The sequence below is a fragment of the Stegodyphus dumicola genome, chromosome 9 (genome assembly GCF_044657685.1).
Source record: "Stegodyphus dumicola isolate Sdum_Otavi_A_Nest chromosome 9, ASM4465768v1".
NCBI lineage: Eukaryota > Metazoa > Arthropoda > Arachnida > Araneae > Eresidae > Stegodyphus > Stegodyphus dumicola.
In genome coordinates, this window is record NC_140776.1 from 100672116 (window position 1) to 100694563 (window position 22448).

Below are 22448 nucleotides of genomic sequence, written 5' to 3' on the forward strand. Positions count from 1 at the left end.
AATATTAGTTTTTCTCTTTGCTAAGTAAATTTTGTATATGATTACACCTCATCGCGTTTGGCAGTGCCGCAAATCACTGCCTGCGACCAAACAACAAGACCCGTTGGAGTGTTTCTGATGTCTGTAGTAACAATAATTCTCATAACACATAAAAATTTCTACGAAAGGGAGAGAAAATGTATGTAATATGAGAGCATAAAAATAAATTTCTGTCTTACAACTACAGATTTATGAATGCTCCCTTTGTAGCAGTTTTATTCATTCATCGTGATTCATGTAAAATATTCGGAGAATAGGAAAAAGTAACGGGCTTGCGTAACAATGGAATACGCCGGATGTTTGCCACGTAAATTTTCGTCCTGCTTAAATCTTGGTAGAGGAATATCAGTTCCTAGTCAGAAAACCCCAGCATCCTACCGGAATTATTACCTAGCAATTGTTTAGTTTTTTTTATCAGTGTATTGAAGGACTGTAGAAAGATTGCGGATTTCTAAAGCATTTCAGGGATTACTCAGAGCATTTTTTATCGTTCCGAAAACCACCATTTCCGAAACTGAGGAGAAACAATTTTGAACTCGTAAGTAAAGGGTAATTTTTTACTAGATGTTTAATAAATCAGCATTCCTTTGTTAAAAAAATACCGAAGATTTTCTAGCCAAAACAAGCAATTTTATTTCTGTGTAAATTAAGTATACGGGAAATGCTGTTTCATAAATAAATTCAGGTTACATTTTTTTGAATATATAAGGACAGACACTTAGTTGTAAATTTTTATGGCTCAGTGCTTTTTAAATTTTTTTAGCATTTTATTTTTTACCTAAAATTTTCTTTATCTGTAGATATTGATTGCGTGAAAACAATAAGAATTGATATAAAACTTTATGAAATATTTTAAATGTTCCGAAATCTTTTTTTTTTTTGTTTTCAAAAGCGTGATCAATCCAATATGATAATTTAAAAAATGAAAACCACTTTTTATGACATATTCTTACTCATTATCTTACTTTAGTATAATATTTTATAAATAATAATATGTATTTTTATTAATAAGATATCTAACTCAAAATCTTATTTTAGAGCTAATTATTGTTTTATCTCATGTTTAATTTTAATTCAAAAGATTCTTAAGCTTGGTTTTATCTAATTGCCAGACTTTTATTTCAGAATTTTTTGATTTTTCAAAATTTTATTATTCTATAAAACAAAACTTTGGAAATATTTTCCTAATTAAATGTAAAATATTTTAAGATATTTTAATAATTTTATAAATCTATCCAATATAACATAATGACAGAAATAAATATAAAAGATACAAATCTTTCATTATTTATATTATTAAATACAAGAATTTAAACAGAAGTTTGAAACAATGACCAATTCAAATCTCAGAAATCTATGCTTAAAACTTTAACAGGCTTTTAAATCTAGATAGAATTTCTTTTTAAAAATATTTACGCCACGCGCTGTCTTGTTCTAATCATGATATTAGCTAAAGTTTACCGAAGAAATTTATTATTCAATGATTGATTTTATTATTAATTTAATAAACGTTATCTTTGCTGAAAATATAGGAAATATAAATTTTTAAAAGCTTCATAGAAAATTCCCTGCTTTTGCATGACAGAAATGATGGAATGAATAGAAACTTTTTACAAATGTAATAAAGTGTGGCTGAATGGCATTCCGATTGTAGGAAGATACCAAAGGTTTTCAAGTCATAAAATAAATATATGTTGGTTTATAATCAATTGTGCCCCATGACGTCACTGAACATTTATGATAGGTATTAACAAATAACATTTGTAATAGTAATTAATAAATAATATTAATTGAGACATCAACAAATAAAGTATTACTGCCTGAGTCAACAAATATAAATATTTTTGGCTGTATTCTTGCTTTGGTAAAATATATCTCAATTTGTCCAATACTTTTAAGCAATATGACTATACTTTCGAAGTACTTTTGAAGTATTCTATGATACCTAATCTAAAACTGTTGGCTCCAAGTTTTGTAGCAACATTTCAAGTTTATGGAATATATCCATCTATGAACACATACGGTGTATAATCTTTCACATAGCGAACAGGTTTCTGTTCACTCCATAAAAAAACATAAAAGGAAGTTCTATAAAAAAATTATTTCCTAAAGCTTGGTGCAAAAGTTCTAAAGAACTTTACGAAAGTGTGTTTTTGTGTAACTAACCGTATTTCAAAAATTAATTCAAATGTTAAGTTTAATAAATAATGTGTCAATTTAGTGAAAATATTATTGAAAATTAAAAATATTTTTAAGATTTAAAATAATATTATTGGAAATGATATAAATTTTAAAAAAAGGAATGTAAGTTTTTTTAATAACTCCTGTCAACTTTAAACAATGTTTTAGTTCAATAGGAATGAATAAGGTAAAATTACAAAATATCAAAAATTTACATCAATTAATGAGCTTAAAACATGCTCTACGTTATCTGGATTATCCATATTTAATTGGAAAAACTTGTTTTAACTTCTAATGCACACAGCTTGGGCATACTACTCAAGTTTATCAAGATGATTTGGATGATGCCAGTGTAAAATTATGGCTTTGGTTTATCGTACTTTGTTGTGAATTTTTCGTTTCTATACCAACCAATATTTTTGATAGGACTGAGATCTGATGATTGAAGAGGCCATTGCTGTTTTTGAATTTATTGAAGAAAACCATCTTACTGTTGTTCGCATTCGTTAGCATGGCAAATTATTATGCTGAAAATGTAAACATTGTTTTAAAACTTGTTAATAGCTGAAGGAAGCATTTTTTTAAAAAATATTTTTGCTTCTAAGATGTGAACTCGATCCACTTCATCTGCTGAGATATAAAGCTGTTTTGCAACTAAAATGGTACATATTGGAAGGTTTTTCATCATCCTTACTGAGTGCCTTTATGGTGTAATTGGAAAACGCGTCCGCCTAGCAATCGGAAGGTTTGAAGTTCGAATCCCGTCAACGGCACTGTACATGGCAATTTTACTGTCGATATACTTCAATAATTACGATGGCGTCATACAAATGAGGCTTCGTTTTGGAGTGCCAATGATAGTTGTCACTTTTACGATGTTGGCCCATAGTTCCATTCTACACGATCACGTGCCTGTTGTTTTAGTTTAATCATCTGTTTTTTGCTAATGAAATATTTCTTCAAAGGTTTAAAAGATCTTAATAGCCCATCTGGAAACATAAATTGAAGAGCTTATCTGAGATTCTAACAATTATCAAAATGATCTTTTAAAGACAAATGCTTTTTAAAGATTGCGAAATGCATTTCGGAATGTATTTTTGCTTTTGTCTTATCTTTCTACGCCAATATTTTAAATTTCTAATTAAGGTGGAATTATTAATGCATCTATTAATCGAGAAACTATGACAATCAGTTTTAATAGAAATTTGACAACAAAAGAATCTTCTTATCTTGTGCAATAATTTTAGAACTTGTGATTACTATGTTTGCAAACGATATTTTAAATTAATACAAAATAACTTCAAAACTACTGCAAAAATTTCCCAACGTCGAAAAACTTAAAGCAACAAATAATCATTCTTTTACAAACAGAGTTTGGATCATTCGGATAATAGAGATAGCTATACTCCATTGAAAAACAGTTTTGAATTTTTTATTGAAAATTCTGCTTTCTATGAGCCCTTTTTTCTTTCATAACTTCGCAAATAAAGAATATTTTAAAACAGTAGAATGTTTGGATTTTATGTGAAATTATCTTTAAAACCCTTCTAGGGTTATGGTTCTAAGCTTTCGCATAGAAAGATGGTTTTCCAGGTCATTACACACTAAACTTTGTGCCAACTTCTGATTGACTCGATTTCGGTTTGAATGTATACTGACTACCAGTAAGTATTTGGACACCTGTGATAGAAAAGAAAAACTAACTTTATTCAAAATCAATATCTGGTAGAGCCTTCACGAGAGGTAATTACAGCGTGGACCCTCCGGGGCATACTTTCCACAAGTCTTTGTATGACAGCTAGTGGTATTTTCTTCCACTCGGCTTAGAGAAGACATAGAAGTTCCTTCACCGATTTTGCACGGGTAGTGCAACCCTGAATTCGGCGACGCAACTCGTCCCAGAGGTTCTCGATAGGGTTCAGGTCTGGACTCTGGGCAGGCCAGTCCATTCGATGAACTCCATTTGCACCATACCAAGCCTTGGTTAACGACGAAACATGACAACTGGCATTGTCGTCCTGAAAGTAACAGGGGTCCAATCCGTAAAATTGCCACAACGTAGGAAGCACATTGTCATCCAAAATAGTGCAGCAGGCATCGGAGTTGAGCTTACCATGAATGGGGACCAAGGTACCCAGCTCATACCAGAAGAAACACCCCCAGACCATAATTCCACCTCCGCCGAACTTGACTGTTGGCACAATGCATTCTGGCAGGAGACGTTCTCCAGGTAGACGCCAGACCCAGACACTGCCATCTGAACGGTAAAGGGTGAACCTTGATTAGTCACTCAAAAGAACCCGTTTCCACTGATGTTCCACCGTCCAATTTTGATGTGCTTTGCACCACATTAACCGAGCAGCGCGGTTGGACTTTGTGATCAAAGGCTTATGGGCAGCAGCACGACCATGAAAACCAAGCAGATGTGCTTCCTTATGGGTGGTATTCTTTGAAACAATACTCCCGGATGCCTGTTGAAACTCATCGCGGATGAGGGCCATCGGTTGGCTGCGGCTCTTCCGAATTTCTCTGGATAGCACTCGTCGGTCTCTATCTCCCAGTTTCGTTGGTCTGCCGACTTGGGGCACAATCGCCCTTCACCTTCCACCTCTTAATCACATAGGCCACTGTCGATTTTAGGTACTTCAGATCTCTAGATATGTCCCTTAAGGATCGGCCCCATTTGTGATACCCGATAATTATACCTTTCTAGAAATCAGAGAGCTCCGAACTGCGAGGCATCTTGCATGCGACTAAAGCCGATGCTGTTTCCTACACGATATATACCGGCGGAGTCCGTGACGTACCTTAGGACCGCAGGTATCGTCATTTGCATAGGTGTCCAAAAACTTATTGGTAGTCAGTGTATATTGAAAGCAAGGAGTCAAGTGCAAATAAGAGTGCCATTTTGGAATTATAATCAAGCAAATATCACTTATTCATTGCATTTTGAGAAATGTTATGGGAGTTTTAGGACCAAGCCTGTAACACAGGCGGATTAAAATAATGTTAATCCATTAAAGTTGGAATTTAAGTTCAAAAATATGATAATATTGTTAAATGTGTAAATGGTTTTGCTTTTTACCGTGCTATAAAAAATGAACAACGTAAACAGCATGAAACGTACAGGTATTTTTCTATAAATTTTCCCACAACTAGTCTCCAAAGCTGGCAGAACATTAAGTGCAAACTCTGCACAGTCATACCTCTGTTTAACGAAGTCGCAGAATTCCGCCAAAAACCTCGCTAATTGGGAAACGTTTCAAAATGGAGCTTATGATAAAATGCGATTAGTGAGAATTTTTTATAGTAAATTGGTAGAAAAGTGAAATATTAATGGAAAATTACAAACGCTAATGCATTCGTTTCATGTAAGGTGCATAAGAAAATTACATATATTAATTTCTAAAAATAACCAGTTACTTTATTTTGTTTTGATTTCGAGAACGTCATTTCATAATAAGTCTCATATCTTTGTAATATATGGAAAACATCTTCTATACACTTTCTTCAAACTGGAAACCGTGTCGTAAAATATCAAACGCATTTAACATATCTTCTTGCGAAGATTTTGTACATTCATTTTCATTGATGTTTACATCATTTTTCAGCATTATCAATCGCTTTCTGCTACTGTTTTTTATGCTTTTTGATAGGTTCTTTTATGACAATGTCTTTTTCCTTTACCGTTGTCCATTTCGTCATTAATCGTCCCTTTTTCTTGAAAGTGTTATAATAATTATAATCCCCTTTCGTTTTGACATTTTTATCATACAGTACACAACTGGCTTTAAAAGGATTTGCTGCTTAAACCACGAAAAGCAGAAAAAAATAAAGTGCAGCTGTTGCTTAAGTTTAAACTATGTTCCGAAATAGGATTGGTTGGGAAATTTTTAACATTGGGATGGGTAAATGCTTTCTCATTCGAGAATCCCTTATTCTACTTCATTCTTCACACAGAATAAAACACACAGAAACACAGCAGAAAACGAGCCACTCGCTTTTCTTTAGGACATGAGCTGCACACACTTTCGTGTCACAACCAAACAATTAATAATTTTAAAGCAGAAATCCATGGAGAATACTTCCTCTCTAATAAATAGTTTAATATTATGACTGACAAGCGCCTAATTTAGTTTTATCACATCTAGTATTTCAAGATGCTTCTCTGACAAATATAATATTAAGGATCAGGACGCTGATAAACGGAGCCTTTCGGGCGCTTTATATTATGCGGAAGACAAGAGCATTATCATCATTAATGTTCCTGTATAAAGTAATTAGTTTATTTCACATATTTGACAAATTCTTCGCTTTATTTATCATTTCTTTTTTTACAAATCTATCGTGGTAATCGCATTGCTGCTGTTTTTGGTGCAAAATCTGGTTAACAGGAATGAATAAAACTAAGGTGGACGAGAATCAGCGCTCATACTCTTTACAGTAATTTAGGAGTAATATTCCTGAAATCTAATAATGAGTAACAATGCAATTCAGAAATGACGTACGTTATTCATAATGAAGAATGTTGTCTCGCACAGTGTACTTGCCATCCTGCATACTTAGGGATCCTGCTTTACCCTTCTCCATCACCATTCTGTTAAGTTTTATTCCGTTCAAAGTGATTTAGGATTTATATATATGCAGTGTAAAATGATAAAATTAAGCACAGCCAGACTCACATTCTGCGTGTGACATGCAAAATTATTCTGCGTAAGGTTAACACTGTGCAATTAATTATTCTGTCTCCAAGCGCTCAACTGTCTCGAATTTCTCTCCAAAAAGACTCTTAGTAATTTAATTCTGTATATTAACTGTAATTCAAAGGACTTTAAATATAACAAATAAATATTGTTATACTGACTCCCAATATGCTACGAAAATATATTTGCTGAAAATAAGTATTTACAGTTTTATTCATTTCAACAGAATTTGAGTTCAGTTAGAATGAACTTTAATTAAAATTGTGATTTGAAACGATACATTTAAATTCAAAAGAGGAAAATGTATAAATATGGCTATATGCAGAAGTAGTACAGTTAATATGTATTCTAAAAATTAATTCATCTTAGGAACTTCAGTGCATCCTAGTTTTATCTCTTACGTTTCCCTCTTATGAAAATCGTACTTGTTTTGAATTCCACTTGTAGACGTATCATAGGATATGGGTTTACAGATGAACTTGCTAAGGAAGTTTTTCTACTACCAATTCTACGCAATTAATGTAGCTTACGTTTTAAATATTAGAAAACTGACAGTGTCTATTAGCCAAATGACAATTAAGACTTGACCAAGATGGATATTTAATAAAATTTAAAATATTTAATAGGGCGTAGTTTAAAATTAGTTGCTTTTACAATATCCTCTCGTTGAGAAAATCACTGCACAGATTCTGGGAGATTAATGCACAAATGTGATGATATACCAATTTTACAGCAACAACTATGACCAGACAATGATTTCCAATAAACTGCAAAAATTACTTATAAGCCTAAGTGCTTTACTCCACACTAACGTAATTTCAGTTCAAAACAAACTGACCAGCACGCATTAAGAGTTCTAAGAGCAGATATTAGCAGAAGTGTTTCAAAACGACTTTAAAATTTATTTAGCTTACATATTTTGGTGAAGAAGACGAAATAATATAAGTTTAAGAAAGGTTCAACATAAGCAATAATATGTTAATTAGAATAGATCTTACACATGAATAAAATCTTATTTAGAGTAGTATATTTGCTTATTATTTAGAGTAGTAAATGAAAACGTTTCGCCTTCGCTACTGCGTGTTATCGTGATTTTATTAGCAGAACATCCAGCCGACAATCCGAAGATTCGAAGTTCGAATCTCAGAGTGTAGCAATTGTTTCGTCTTTACTGCTTCGAAAACAACCGATTCGGTCTCCTTCTTTTCTCGCCAGTAACCCTTTAGATGAGGGCATGCAAGGATTTTTCATCTTCTCTACTCCGCACCAGTATAGTGTCATTGGTAGCACGTCCAGCTGGTAATCGAAAAATCTGGAGTTCGAATATAGGCATAGCCGATTTTTCATGTTTTTCTGTGTCGAAGAAGCCTATACTTATAGTGCAACTGACTTTTAGCTGTTCCAGTTATAACTTAACTGTACATATTAAGAATTATACATAACTTGGTGATTTTTTTATTGCGTCACAGAACGTAAGGAATCTCTGCGTATACATTTAAACCAAATGAAACTTTGTATAATATATTGAGTTATCAAAAATAAGATACTGGGTGCAAATACTCAAGAATTATATTTAGAATGGAATCGCTTTTGGAAATGTACTTTATTTCTGCAGTCGAGAATTTTGACTGTGAATAAAATACATGCATGCTATAAAGGAACTTAAATACAAAAATAGCTATGCCGCGTAAGTTTCTTATATGAAAATGCTCATTAGTGGTAGAGCAGAAAAAAATAACTTCATTTTTATGGTTTAATCTATCTTTTAAGCCAAAAAGGAAAATTAATTGCACTAATGTTGGACATATTGAATCAACAAGAATCAGGGTTTGGAAGGCTAGATTCGAAGGCTTGAATAAAACCTTCTTCTTCAGCTGTAGGAATGAAAATGACGAAGCAGAAACCTATGCTTTTAGGTTTTTAAACAACGTGTGTCCTGAAAACTTATGTAACTTGGACTGATTCAGTTTATGGCAGTTCTTCAATATCTGTTCTTTAGCGAGTTATTTTAGTTACTATAAGTTTAATATGGGATGCAACTGCAAATTATCAACTGCGTATTGCAGAGTTATCAAGTTCGTTCTTTAAACATTCATTCAGTTATTTTCTTTATCATTAAATAGACGTTAATATACATATCAGAGAAAAACTAATTTTTTTTAATCAGGAAATTGTATTCGAAATTCAAAACCAGCAATTGCCGTTATCAGGAACTGCACACATAACAACGACCAAAACACGTGCTGCAAATCGCTAAAGCCGACAGTTTTTGTCGTATTTTGTCGGAAGTAAAAGGGTCGTAGGTAACACAGGAAGGTAAAGTGACAATTTTTTTAATATTTCCTTTCATTTTTATTTCCTAGTATCGAAACATTTTTATCAGAATTGTGATAAGTTACAGATAAAAATGATTAGTTACGTACTCATGAAGTGATTTTCTTTCACTTCAAAAGAAACGTATTCGAAAACTGTAATGAGGTATCGGTTCAGTGCACTTTTGCATTGATTCAATGCAGTTAATGTATAATTTTACATCGGATAAATCTAACAGATATATGATGCAGTTTTTAAATTTTCACAATATCCATTTAGTCTAAATGTAGAAACTAACCTCCAAGTTTTGAAATTGTTTTTAAAATCTCATAAAGCAATAACCTTCTGTTTGGCGTAGGTTTTAGTCTAGACTTTGTAGGGATTGTGCCTGGAACTAAGTGTAACTTGTGGCAAATCCTTGAATAGACATGTAAGCGACTTATCACGATGTCTAAGATGAAAAAGAACTTAAGAAGGGTGTAAGGACCCTCTTATTGAGAACTCAAATATAACAGATGACACTTCTTGTACTCACAAGCCAGCATTTATGGAGTAACTCAAAAATAACGAATTCAACTTAAAACTAAGTTATGTCGTAAGTTAGACAAAAGCTACGTAGAAATGATTAATGTAAAATTTGGCTCAAACTCATGCCGGCATAATAAGCACTATTGGCAAAAATAAAACAGCGCCGCAGAGAGACTGCTATCAAGAGATTTAATCAGTAATGTAGCTTTCAGCAGACGGAATATCCCCTGAATAAACAATTTAAAACCATCCTTCAAGTAGTATCTCTTTCTGCCTCACTTGAATACGCGCGAACTGGCATTCTAGTAGGAAAACTGAACAGTAAAGATAGTATAGGTCCTCAGCATAAAATAACTGGTTAGTAAAAAAATAAAATAAATAAATAGCATTGTTATATAGCACAAATTAGCATTCTGACAGAAAAATGGAAAGGGAAAATGACAATAAAGGTATTTAAGCCAAAATAACTGGTTAGATAAAAATGAATAAATCTATAGATTTAAATCTGCAACGAAGGGAAAGCCACAATTGTAGCTATACAACCGTGTATAACGTTGTATAAATATAACCGTTGTGAAAGGCTATACAACCGTGTATAACGTTGTATAAATATAACCGTTGTGAAAGGCTATACAACCGTGTATAACGTTGTATAAATATAACCGTTGTGAAAGGCTATACAACCGTGTATAACGTTGTATAAATATAACCGTTGTGAAAGGCTATACAACCGTGTATAACGTTGTATAAATATAACCGTTGTGAAAGGCTATACAACCGTGTATAACGTTGTATAAATATAACCGTTGTGAAAGGCTATACAACCGTGTATAACGTTGTATAAATATAACCGTTGTGAAAGGCTATACAACCGTGTATAACGTTGTATAAATATAACCGTTGTGAAAGGCTATACAACCGTGTATAACGTTGTATAAATATAACCGTTGTGAAAGGCTATACAACCGTGTATAACGTTGTATAAATATAACCGTTGTGAAAGGCTATACAACCGTGTATAACGTTGTATAAATATAACCGTTGTGAAAGGCTATACAACCGTGTATAACGTTGTATAAATATAACCGTTGTGAAAGGCTATACAACCGTGTATAACGTTGTATAAATATAACCGTTGTGAAAGGCTATACAACCGTGTATAACGTTGTATAAATATAACCGTTGTGAAAGGCTATACAACCGTGTATAACGTTGTATAAATATAACCGTTGTGAAAGGCTATACAACCGTGTATAACGTTGTATAAATATAACCGTTGTGAAAGGCTATACAACCGTGTATAACGTTGTATAAATATAACCGTTGTGAAAGGCTATACAACCGTGTATAACGTTGTATAAATATAACCGTTGTGAAAGGCTATACAACCGTGTATAACGTTGTATAAATATAACCGTTGTGAAAGGCTATACAACCGTGTATAACGTTGTATAAATATAACCGTTGTGAAAGGCTATACAACCGTGTATAAAGTTGTATAAATATAACCGTTGTGAAAGGCTATACAACCGTGTATAACGTTGTATAAATATAACCGTTGTGAAAGGCTATACAACCGTGTATAACGTTGTATAAATATAACCGTTGTGAAAGGCTATACAACCGTGTATAACGTTGTATAAATATAACCGTTGTGAAAGGCTATACAACCGTGTATAACGTTGTATAAATATAACCGTTGTGAAAGGCTATACAACCGTGTATAACGTTGTATAAATATAACCGTTGTGAAAGGCTATACAACCGTGTATAACGTTGTATAAATATAACCGTTGTGAAAGGCTATACAACCGTGTATAACGTTGTATAAATATAACCGTTGTGAAAGGCTATACAACCGTGTATAACGTTGTATAAATATAACCGTTGTGAAAGGCTATACAACCGTGTATAACGTTGTATAAATATAACCGTTGTGAAAGGCTATACAACCGTGTATAACGTTGTATAAATATAACCGTTGTGAAAGGCTATACAACCGTGTATAACGTTGTATAAATATAACCGTTGTGAAAGGCTATACAACCGTGTATAACGTTGTATAAATATAACCGTTGTGAAAGGCTATACAACCGTGTATAAAGTTGTATAAATATAACCGTTGTGAAAGGCTATACAACCGTGTATAACGTTGTATAAATATAACCGTTGTGAAAGGCTATACAACCGTGTATAACGTTGTATAAATATAACCGTTGTGAAAGGCGCATTATAATGCTGCGAAATCTGTGAGAGTTACAGTGCCAGAATTTTGGACAAATTGCTTGATAATGACGCCACAAAACACTCAACATAATATTCTTTGCTAAACCTCTGCACATATTTGTCCATGCGTATTTAAAAGTTATCATTACTAATAGCTTTTGATTACAGTAGTAAGACAATAACATAGTATAGGATGGACATATATAGGTCGAAATCAAAGCATGTGAAGTTTCCCATGTCCAGTTTGGTGTGTCTGCCGTAATGTTACGGCCACCCGATGTAATGTTACTTTACAGTTCATGTGGTTTTCATTTGTTTGGGTCCGTTTTAACCTTGGCCAGTCTAGTATTTAATATAGGAAGGATGTTTAATCGTTTTGGGCTTATTTCTGAATGAAAAAATGAATTAACTTTAATTTAATAAAAGAATGTTAAGGGCTTGATGTAGCCTAGGAAAATTAGTTTAATTTAATAGAAGAGTGTTCAGCACTTTATCTAGTAAAGGGAAATGTAAAAGGAAATTCTTGCGGAGTTAATGCATTAAGAAAAATTATTGCGATTGTTATTCATTATATACTGCAGTTATAGGGGTTTACAGTACATCATGAGTAGAATTTCTACATTTTTATTCAGATCCTATACGTTTGAAGAAGTAATGTTTGGGATTCAATCTTTTTCTTGATTTCATGTTTCTGCTATAGGATAAATTCCATGAATGCATTTCTTATAAAGTGAAATTAATATTTTATTCCGAAACTGAACTGGTTTCATACTGTGACGTATTTCATTAACTGCAAGGAAAAATATTTTGAACGAATACTGTATTAATTTTATAATAAATATTTTGCATTTAAAATTCTAATCATAACAGTTTTAAAAATAATCCAATATGCAGTTGGTCATCATGTTTGATTTTGAGTATTCTATGAGTACCGATATAACTCAAGAAAGCTTTGGCACAGTTTATAGCCTTATTCATGCTATACATTAACAGCAAAAAGTATTTCTCTCTCAACCTTCTCAAATTATTCTTATAAAGTCTTTTGTATTCCTATAATTATACTGCTCAACAATAGGAAATTTCAGTGCAATTTTGCTACCAAAAAAGAATACTGGAATACTTGCGAACAAGAATACTGGAATTGTTATCGAAAATAAACGATCATAAGCTTTTATCAATAGTTACAGATAAATAACTTCTGCCAGTAACAAAATTCTGAATGGAAATTTTAATTTTCTTTTCTGCTGCTTTTTCTCAAACGATGATATTCAACAGATGTTACATTACTTACTCAAAACGATTAAAACAATTGCCTATTTTTAGTTAATAAATTATCTTTGAGTAATGGAAAAGTATAACATGTCCCTTGAAATACAAGAAACTTTTTTCGAGATCAACATCAAATAAAATTAAAATTGAATATTAATGTTACGTTGATACGTAGAATTTTGTACCCATTTATAAAAAACATAATTCCGAACTTCTATGGAAACAACGATATTATAAGCACCAGGGCACTCCCCGATAGGCTTCACTATGCAACAAATGGCTCATCTAGGCACGCTTGGGCATTCCGGTCGCACAGCGCCACGTAATAACTAATCATATCAATACGCGGGGCTCGCAACTACATGTTTTTAATCGCCCATACCGTGATTTCATTCACAAGGGCTAATTGTCTTCTCTAGTAACGTACTGCAAATTCTGCGAAGGGACTGTGTGAAGTGGCCTCGTGATCAGTCAGTGCTCGCATCAGGATCGAAATCCAAATATTGGTAACGAATGCATAAATAAGTGCACTTTTGCAACGGTAGGAGGTTGACTTCTACAGTTTGAGCTTTACCATTTACCACCCCCATTTACTACCCTTAAGAACACCGAAGCATCCATCGTGCCACACTTTCCATTCTTCCTAATAGAGATATCTCTACAAGACAGTAGCTGCAAAGTTAGCTGTAAAATCAACAAATAGCTGAAGAGAATAAGCAAAATCACCATATGATGAAATTTAAAATCCATTATTTTTATTGTGCGCCTAATACCATGGATTTTAATTAAATGAATATATTAACCGTAATTTAATTACAAGTTTTATTATAATATGAGTAAATGTGTTCTTTTTCTTTCCAGGAGCCTTTTGCGGAAATTACGTAACGAAAAAGCTGATTTTACTCACATAACTGAGAGAGATAAAAAAAAGTTATTTTTTGAAGATTTCAAGTGAATGAAACACATTTGCGTTTGATGATTTTGATTGAATTAAGAATGCATATTCTCGGCTGATTTACAAAGAATGAAAAATATCTATTCTTGATGACTTAAGTAAATGGAAAATATTTAATTTTTGACAAAATCAAAATCGAAGAATTGCCTGCGAAGGAAACGACTGTTGATTGCTTAAAGTCTGGAAGTATATAATTTAGATTCAAACGTAACTGACAAAATGAACTTTTCTCCCACTATTAGATGCATTGCGGTTTGCTCATTTCTTATCAATGTTTCTGGATATCGTTCAGTTAATATTTTAAATGAAAATTCAAAAATATCTAGAATTAATGAAGAAATTAACTCTAATAAGAGTTTAAAATGTGAAACACGTGAATTTGGTGTTGGTGATATTCGATTCTTGGAAAATGGTGACGCGTTTTTAGAAGTAGTCAATAGGACCATGTCAGCAACGGAATACCTGCTTAAAAAAGGAAAATTCCACATTTGTCGTGCTGTATGGGAAACATTTCAAAGAGAGATCTTGCAAAGCTGTCCAAAATGGGACTATGAACCTCAAGAATACACAATACTTCCTAATGGCTCAGTACAGCTTTTCAATGAAATACTAGAGAATGGTACATACGAATTTGTGAACGGTAGATTATTTACGTGTGTTTTAGATTATGATACTTCAGATGACAATGTATCAATAACGAACCATTTTCCAATTGAGCCCATGGAAAACGAGGGTCCATCTGTATATATAGGAAAAATTGGATCAGCTGTATCTATCGTCGCCTTGCTGATTCATTTGCTCACATTTTGCATTGTACCTGCCCTACGAAACTTGCCTGGCTACAACTTATGCTCTCTGAGTATTGCATTCCTATTCGGTTACTCTTTCTTACTAATCGGACAAATACATGAAGTTTTGGGTGCCGCTTGCATTGCGAGTGCAGTATTGCAACAATACTTTTTTCTTGCTGCCTTCTTTTGCATGAACGTTATGGCCTTTGATATATGGAGAATAATGAGAATGGCAACGCAGAAATTGCTAGTAAGCTCCCGTATAGTCAAGAAAAGACAGTTCTTGTGGTACTCTTTATACGCTTGGGGTGCACCATTAATTATTGTCATTATAAGCGTTGTGCTTGATTTTTCAAAAAATATTCCCGATGCTATTAAACCATACTATGGAAGAGGTGATACTTGTTGGATGACCAACAGTTCCGCAAAAACTATATTCTTCTCTGTTCCATCCTTCAGTCTTATCACGGTGAATGGAATATTTTTTGTGCTGAGCGCAGCTATGATAAAAAAGAATACAATGAAGAATCCAAACGATAGACAGGTTTATAAAGAGAGGATCAACTTTATACTTTACGTGAGGTTAGGCTTAATGATAGGTATTACTTGGATGACTGGAGTTATCGCAGCAATCTCTAAAAGCTATGTTGTTTGGATAATATTCGACGTGCTGAACTCTTTGCAAGGACTATTCCTTTTCCTGCTTTTCACGTGCTCTAAGAAAGTGTACAAACATTTTAGAAAAATGACTTCTGATAAAAATACGCTAACGTCTTCATCAGATAAACTTACCACATCATCATCTACTGCATCAAAATTTGAAAGCACAAGTTTTGCATATAGGAACACCTGAGCAAAGTGGCATAATAAAATTAGTTTGGAACACTTCCTATCAAACCGTACACAACAATGACTTTTCTGTGACAGAACAGAATATATGAACATAAAATTAACTTTCTTTTCCGTGCAAATCATGGAAATATGCGTGGAATTTTCTAGAATTTATTTGTTTGAAACTTCTGTACAGTTCGTATTTATCATGGCATTTCTTTGTAAATATGATATCATGTTCCTAATTTTTCAGAAAAAGTATAAATACAGTATTACGACCACTTTCTTTTTTTTAAGGATTACGAAACCTGGATAATTGGTAGGTTGGAATTTCCTTATTCAGTTCTTCGTTGAGATTATGAGAACTGAATTTGAAGTAAAAAGGCGGGAAAAGAAGTTTTTGTTAATCTTTTTGCTTCGAGAAAAGCAAGAATGAAACAAATAACTTACTTAAAACATAAGATAAATAAATTAGGATAAGATCTTTTGTAATACTTTATATGTAAATGAAGATAAAAGACTGACTGCAAACAGTGCATATTTGTAGGAAGCGTAAAAAACGACTTTTATCACTCTCCATATTTTGTTTGTTGTTAAGGTTGTAATAGTACTTACAATATTTATAATTTTGTGAAATGTATAAAATCATGATTATTTATAGTTTACTACAAAATTTAAAATCGTGACTATTTACAGTGTTATGTAATATTTGCAATTACATTTATTGGCAGTTTCATGTAGTGGAATGAAAGTGGAAAGCTTGCATATGAACGGCTGAATATTTTTGTAAGAAAACGTATAGAGGTTTTCGAGTATCTCTTTGTACTTTTTTTTCTTTTTATTATAGAAATATTTGCCACGCTTACAATATTTATGATTACAGATATTAATAGTATTATGCAATGGAATGAAAGTGTAATTTGAACCTTCAGTTTTTAAAATTTTTATTTAGGTATTACAGTATCGCATTATAAATGCAGCAAATGTGTAACATTTAAACATTGCATACGATGTTAGCCCAAATGCTCAATTGGAATCATTGTTTTAAGATACGTTATTCTGACATTCATCTGTATAAGAATCATTAAAAGATACTTTCTTTGCTTATTCTCGTTAGCTTTAATATTAAATTACATGTAACACTTAAATCAGTGGTCTTCAAGCTTTTTCAGTTCATGTTTAACCACAATTTTTTTGGGGGGTCACCTTAAAATAATTTTCTTTGGTGTTATTTCTGCTATCCTCAGAAAACAAATGTTAAAAGAAAATTGAAAATACGTCAGTATTACTTGTGCTTTGTGGGGGGAATGAAACAGAAACCAGAGTTTCATTATAATTTTACTCATAACAACAAATAATATATATATTATTTTAGGTAACAATGGAAATAAAAAATATATTTTTTCATTAACTATTGAGTTGTTGCAAATAAAATGGACATTGAATGATGTCAGGTCTCCATTGATTGGGGAAAAAATGAAGTTTCGAGGTATATACAAATATTTTATGTAATGTAAAACATCCATACATGAATGATCCAATTGTAATATTTGTTTCTTTCAACAAGCATTGCAGTGAATGCCATTCACACTAAATCAGGCATGGAGGACCCCAGTGGGTTAAATTTGCATGATTATTTACAAATTCAAATTGTGAATTTTATAATGGTTGCAGTAAAAAAATCAAAAAAGCATTTGATCAAGTAACGAGAATTCTTTTTACCGTTACTTTGTAAAACTTTTGCTTTAAGGGATTTGAAGCTAAGAAATGAACCCATGTTCTGAAAAATTCTGAACTGAAAAATTCGAATAATTTAAATGATTTAATTGAATCTGATCTACGATAAACATTACGAGAGATCACGTGGATACTGAACGTACGCTTTCAACTCTTTGACGGAACGTGAGAATAAGAGCAAAATTAAGGCAGCTTGACAAATGAGTGCCTGACAAACTCACTACTGAAAAGAAGGCACGGTAATTGGAAGTTCGTTTTCTGTCTTAAGAAGTAAAATTCCTGAAGTGAAACGATAGATCTAAGAGGTGATACAACAAATGCGCGTTGATATTGCACATATATATGACAAATTGTATCCTAAGCAACTAGCTGTATAAAGTAGATATAGAGTCCTATTGCTTTAGAATAACGCCCAACCACAAATGGCAATGCCAACAATAAGGCAAAATAACAATTTGGGATACGAAATTGTGCCTTATCCTCAATACTCTTCCGATATTTTCCAAACAAATAATAATTTTCCCAATAGTTACGACATTTTTTTAGCCCAGGAGGGCTATTAATTTCAAAATGGCACTCTGCGTCGATTCACTTTTCAGCCTGTTGCCACCAAATGTTATCGCCATGTATTATATGTAAAGAAACTGAATAATGAAGAATCTGCATGAATGCATGAATGTCCCTCGCATTGTGAAGAAACAGTGGCATTTAGAGCTATCAAATTTTGAATATTCCTCCAATCGAACATGGGCACTTGAAAGCCCGAATTTTGAATCTCGAATTTGTTTTTCTGTCTATTTATTGTAAAATTTTAACGAATTTTTTATTAACAGACTCAATGTTTTCAAAGCGAGCAATGGCAACACTCTACGGGCGCTGGAGATATTTCTCCAGCGCGCGAGATTGTGTATTGGGAAATTCTAAAGGTATGCTCTTTTTAAATTATTTTGTCATATTGCTGCTGAATTGAGTTTTATGGTGTAAGGGCGAAGAACATGAAATTTAATAAATAAAGGTAACACACAAAACGTGAAATAAAAGGCCCTTTGATATAAAATTTGTAAACTTTAATTCTTTTTTTTTTTTTTTTTTTTTTTTTTTTTTTGTCAGAGAAATGTTTAGCGATCGAATGTATCAATTTAGCGAGCAGAGGAGGACTTTATCAGATTCAAGAACACTGAATTTTACAAATGTCTTATGAATGGTCTTACCACACGTTGGTAATAATACACTGATGCGGTTGAGGATTTCTTTGGCATAACAGGTTCATGTAACCTCCTTCTTGTTTCAATTGCAGTAGAATTGTTTCATTTGCAGTAGTCGGCTATTTCATTTGCAACAACTCAATAACTTACATGGCTACTTTTGCAGTGCAGGTGGTATAAAAAATTTTTCGAATTTTGATTTTAACTTCTAGAACCTCTATACGAGTTGCTTGGAACACTAATGCCCCGAAGAACACAGTTTGAAGGACATGGAACTAATTCATATCGTTTTGAATACCAGATTTCATTATTTACATTTTTTTATCAGTGAAGAACTCAATGAAAAAACAAAAAAAAGTATGTTATGCATTCATATGATGGTGTTTAAAATATATTAAGATCGTTCAATGGGTTCACAAGAATTATACCAGGAAGGCAACAGCTGCGGGCATTTTAATACCAGACTACTGTTTTGAAAGAAAGGTTTCACTTTATTAATCTGATTGAGAAAGCAGAGGAAATCTCTATTCACACAGCAGTGTCCAGGCATAAATGGCATAAATAATAAAGTGAAGTTTGCTTTATTCAAGTTACAAAGTGACAACAACTGACTACTCACCAGAGAGCAGCCTTGTTGTCACAGTTAGTCCAACAGTTTATGTTAAAGGATTGTTACAGTGCGGCTTTTTGTTTGCGAAGTACTCTTCATGAATGCTTCTACCTATTCAGGCAATTTTTGTTTGTATAAAAATGTCGGTAACTTTATGAAGGGACCGTTATGAAGGCCTCTTCTTGAAATTAAAAAAAAAGGTTTGACAAATATAAAGGAATAATAAATATATGTATGAATGTTCATAACATTAGAAATATGCAAACCAGCAGAACATTCACACTATTTACATACATCGCATATATTAGCAACAAGCTAACTCATTGGAAATCATTCATGACTAGCGTTTTCAGAGGATTTTTTTTTGCAAAATATTATCTAAGTAAGCAACCAGCCATAATATCTTCCGGCGGAAAAAAAAAACTGCTGAGAATGAGGTCACTTCCGCAGACTAGGAATATGACAGATAATTGAGAACGGACATAACTGCTAAAACCTTGGAGGTAGAAATAAAAGATAACTAGTTCTTCTTTGATCCCAGTCTGAATTACGACATTAGCAGCTATAGAATCTAAAGGAGAGTGACACTTTTGTTTACCAGTGTCCGTTAGATTGACAGTCTTTTAAAATGATATATTTTATGGTGTTTTGTTTTAAATTTTTTTCCTTTCAAAATAATATTCAGTAGTTAAGAAATTGCTTCTCAAAACAAGATCCTATTTTGTGATGGCTGGTTACCTAGCAATAGAATTTCGGCCTATGCTAATGTTATCATAAAGCCGTTGGGTAAAAGCTCCGTTAAAAACTTTTAACAAAATTACAAATTTCCCCAAAAAATTAAAGCAATAAAACGTAATACAGTTTTGTGGTTAATAATAATGTAACTTTTCAGTTAATAAAAGAATGTAATGTAATATAATTGTAACGTTCATATAACGCACAATAAACAAATTTAAATTTGATAAAATAATCCAAAATATAAACAAATAAATAAATAAAACAAATAATCTAACTTTCGCCAGTAAATCATACCCGAGGCAAACTGACATTCCCCAAACAGCGATTCACGAATTATTTCTTTATCTTCTTTTCACCCATCTTGTAAACCCCAAGGAATGATATATAGGGTGTCCCAAAAGTGAGCACCAATTTTTTTTTAATCGAATATTTAAAAAAAATCTTAAGTCTATTAATGTTTATCATAACTTAAAATGCTACTTATGGGACATTCTGTATATATATTTTGCTTTGCTGAAAAAGCATACAAGTAATAGCGAAGGAGAAACGAGACACGTAGTTCTCAGCATACTATTGTAGGCATCAATAGCAACAGTTTAGAATTTCACAACATTGTAAGAATTAATCAAATTTCCCCTTGTATGTTCGCAAGGTAAAAGGGGTTGTCAGATGAAACAAGCAAACTAAAAATCAATCTTTAGAATGGCGTTCAAACTAAAGCTAAGTAGACGATACCTCATCTCCATAAGAAATTGGTCAATTATTTTGTGGCTTCAAAACATTTAATGTTGTATGCAACGAAGCTCAAAGGGCGATAACTTCTCATCACGTACATAAATCTGTGAATTTAATTTTGAGCCTGCGCCCAGCCGTTCTTTAAATAGAAGGAGAATGTAAGGAATTATAACATTCTCCAATAGCTTTTAGTCTGCTTTTGAAGAAAGGGTCTTATTAATTTGTGATGTATGGTTATTAGTTTGAAATATTATTGAATAATTTCAAGAGTAATTTTTTGTGAGTTAAGCATTGTAAAGTTCAATTTATATGCTCTGCGTATGTAAAAATTTGTCCTACATCATCTAAAAAATTATGTAAATAAAAAGAGTTAAAAAAGAAAGACAGTAAGAAAATATGAAAGGATTTATATCTTAACGTCGTACCAGAGCATTTGTTACGGCTTTTTATGCTCCTACTGAGCATCGCAGGTTACCAGTTTACATTTGGAATCATTCCTGCTAACATAAATTTTTTGCCCTCTTAGTTTTATTATTTACTTAGTTTTATTACTATAGTTTAATAAAACTTAGTTTTATTATTAAGCATCGCTCTCCACAAAGTACTCAGCAGCAAAGCTTCAAAATATTTAGAAACAGCATATCTTTAGAATTGCCGACAAAACGTTAGACCTTACCATACATATTTTTATACTCGTAAATATTCGAACCTAGCCGCTGAAGCGGCTAGCCGTCTAAAAGAATTATCATAAAAAAGAAAAATGTATATAAAGATTTTAATAAGTCCAGCTAGTGTCATTTCATATTATTTCTAATTATACATCTCATGATTTAAAAGAACTTTTATTTAAATATATTTTTAAGAAGTGAGTTGATTGCTTTTCAAACATTTGGTTTAGCACTCAGTAAGAGAAAGATAAATTTTGAAAGTTATATACGCTTCACAGAATGGCAACAAGCTGCTGCAAGAACGTGATGAATATTCTATTTCAGGCAGTGGCGAGACATTGCTTTCATTTGCAGATTAAAATTGAAAGGTAAATATCTTAAAGGCAACTGTTTATCGTGCTAGAGATAAAGAAAATGTTTTATATCAAACAGTGTTGCCACTTCTCGCTTTCAAATCACTGAGTTTATTGGGAAAAAATCATTAAATTTGTTCAAAGTATGAAATTAATCAAAAAAAATTCAAAATTCAAAATTGCGGGCTTCGAGATGTCCATGTGAGGACTGCATGTATTAAAAATTCGGTGACTCTAAGTGCCGTTGTTTTCATATGATGTGAGCTACATATATACAGATTCTAAAATATAGTATTTATTTTTTTTAATAATACATCGCGATAAACATTGGGGATAAAAATCTGAAAAGTGTCTCGAACAAAAAACTGAGTTTAGAGACTAATGGCATTTCTTGTACAAAAACGAGTACGAATCTATTGTATCCGACGTGAGAGGTATTTCTCTGAGCTTATGATATTGCCTACTAAGTAGTTATTTCGGGAAACTTACCAAACTAGGTGTTAGGATAAAATTGAACTAGTGATTTTAAGATACTTCGAATTTCCGTGGTATCTGTTATTCTTGCT

At 32.5% G+C, this 22448-nt stretch overlaps 1 protein-coding gene across 1 annotated transcript in view; it reads left to right on the plus strand.

Moving 5' to 3' along the window:
• The window catches only part of LOC118198487 (uncharacterized), a 180393-nt gene extending 163450 nt beyond the window's left edge, over positions 1-16943 (plus strand). Inside the window, exons 4-5 of the mRNA XM_035370184.2 lie at positions 14121-14140; positions 14394-16943. Coding sequence (XP_035226075.2) covers positions 14121-14140; positions 14394-15858 — 1485 coding nt within the window. The 3' untranslated portion in view covers positions 15859-16943. The remainder of the gene's footprint in view (positions 1-14120; positions 14141-14393) is intronic.
• The last annotated feature ends 5505 nt before the right edge of the window (positions 16944-22448 follow it).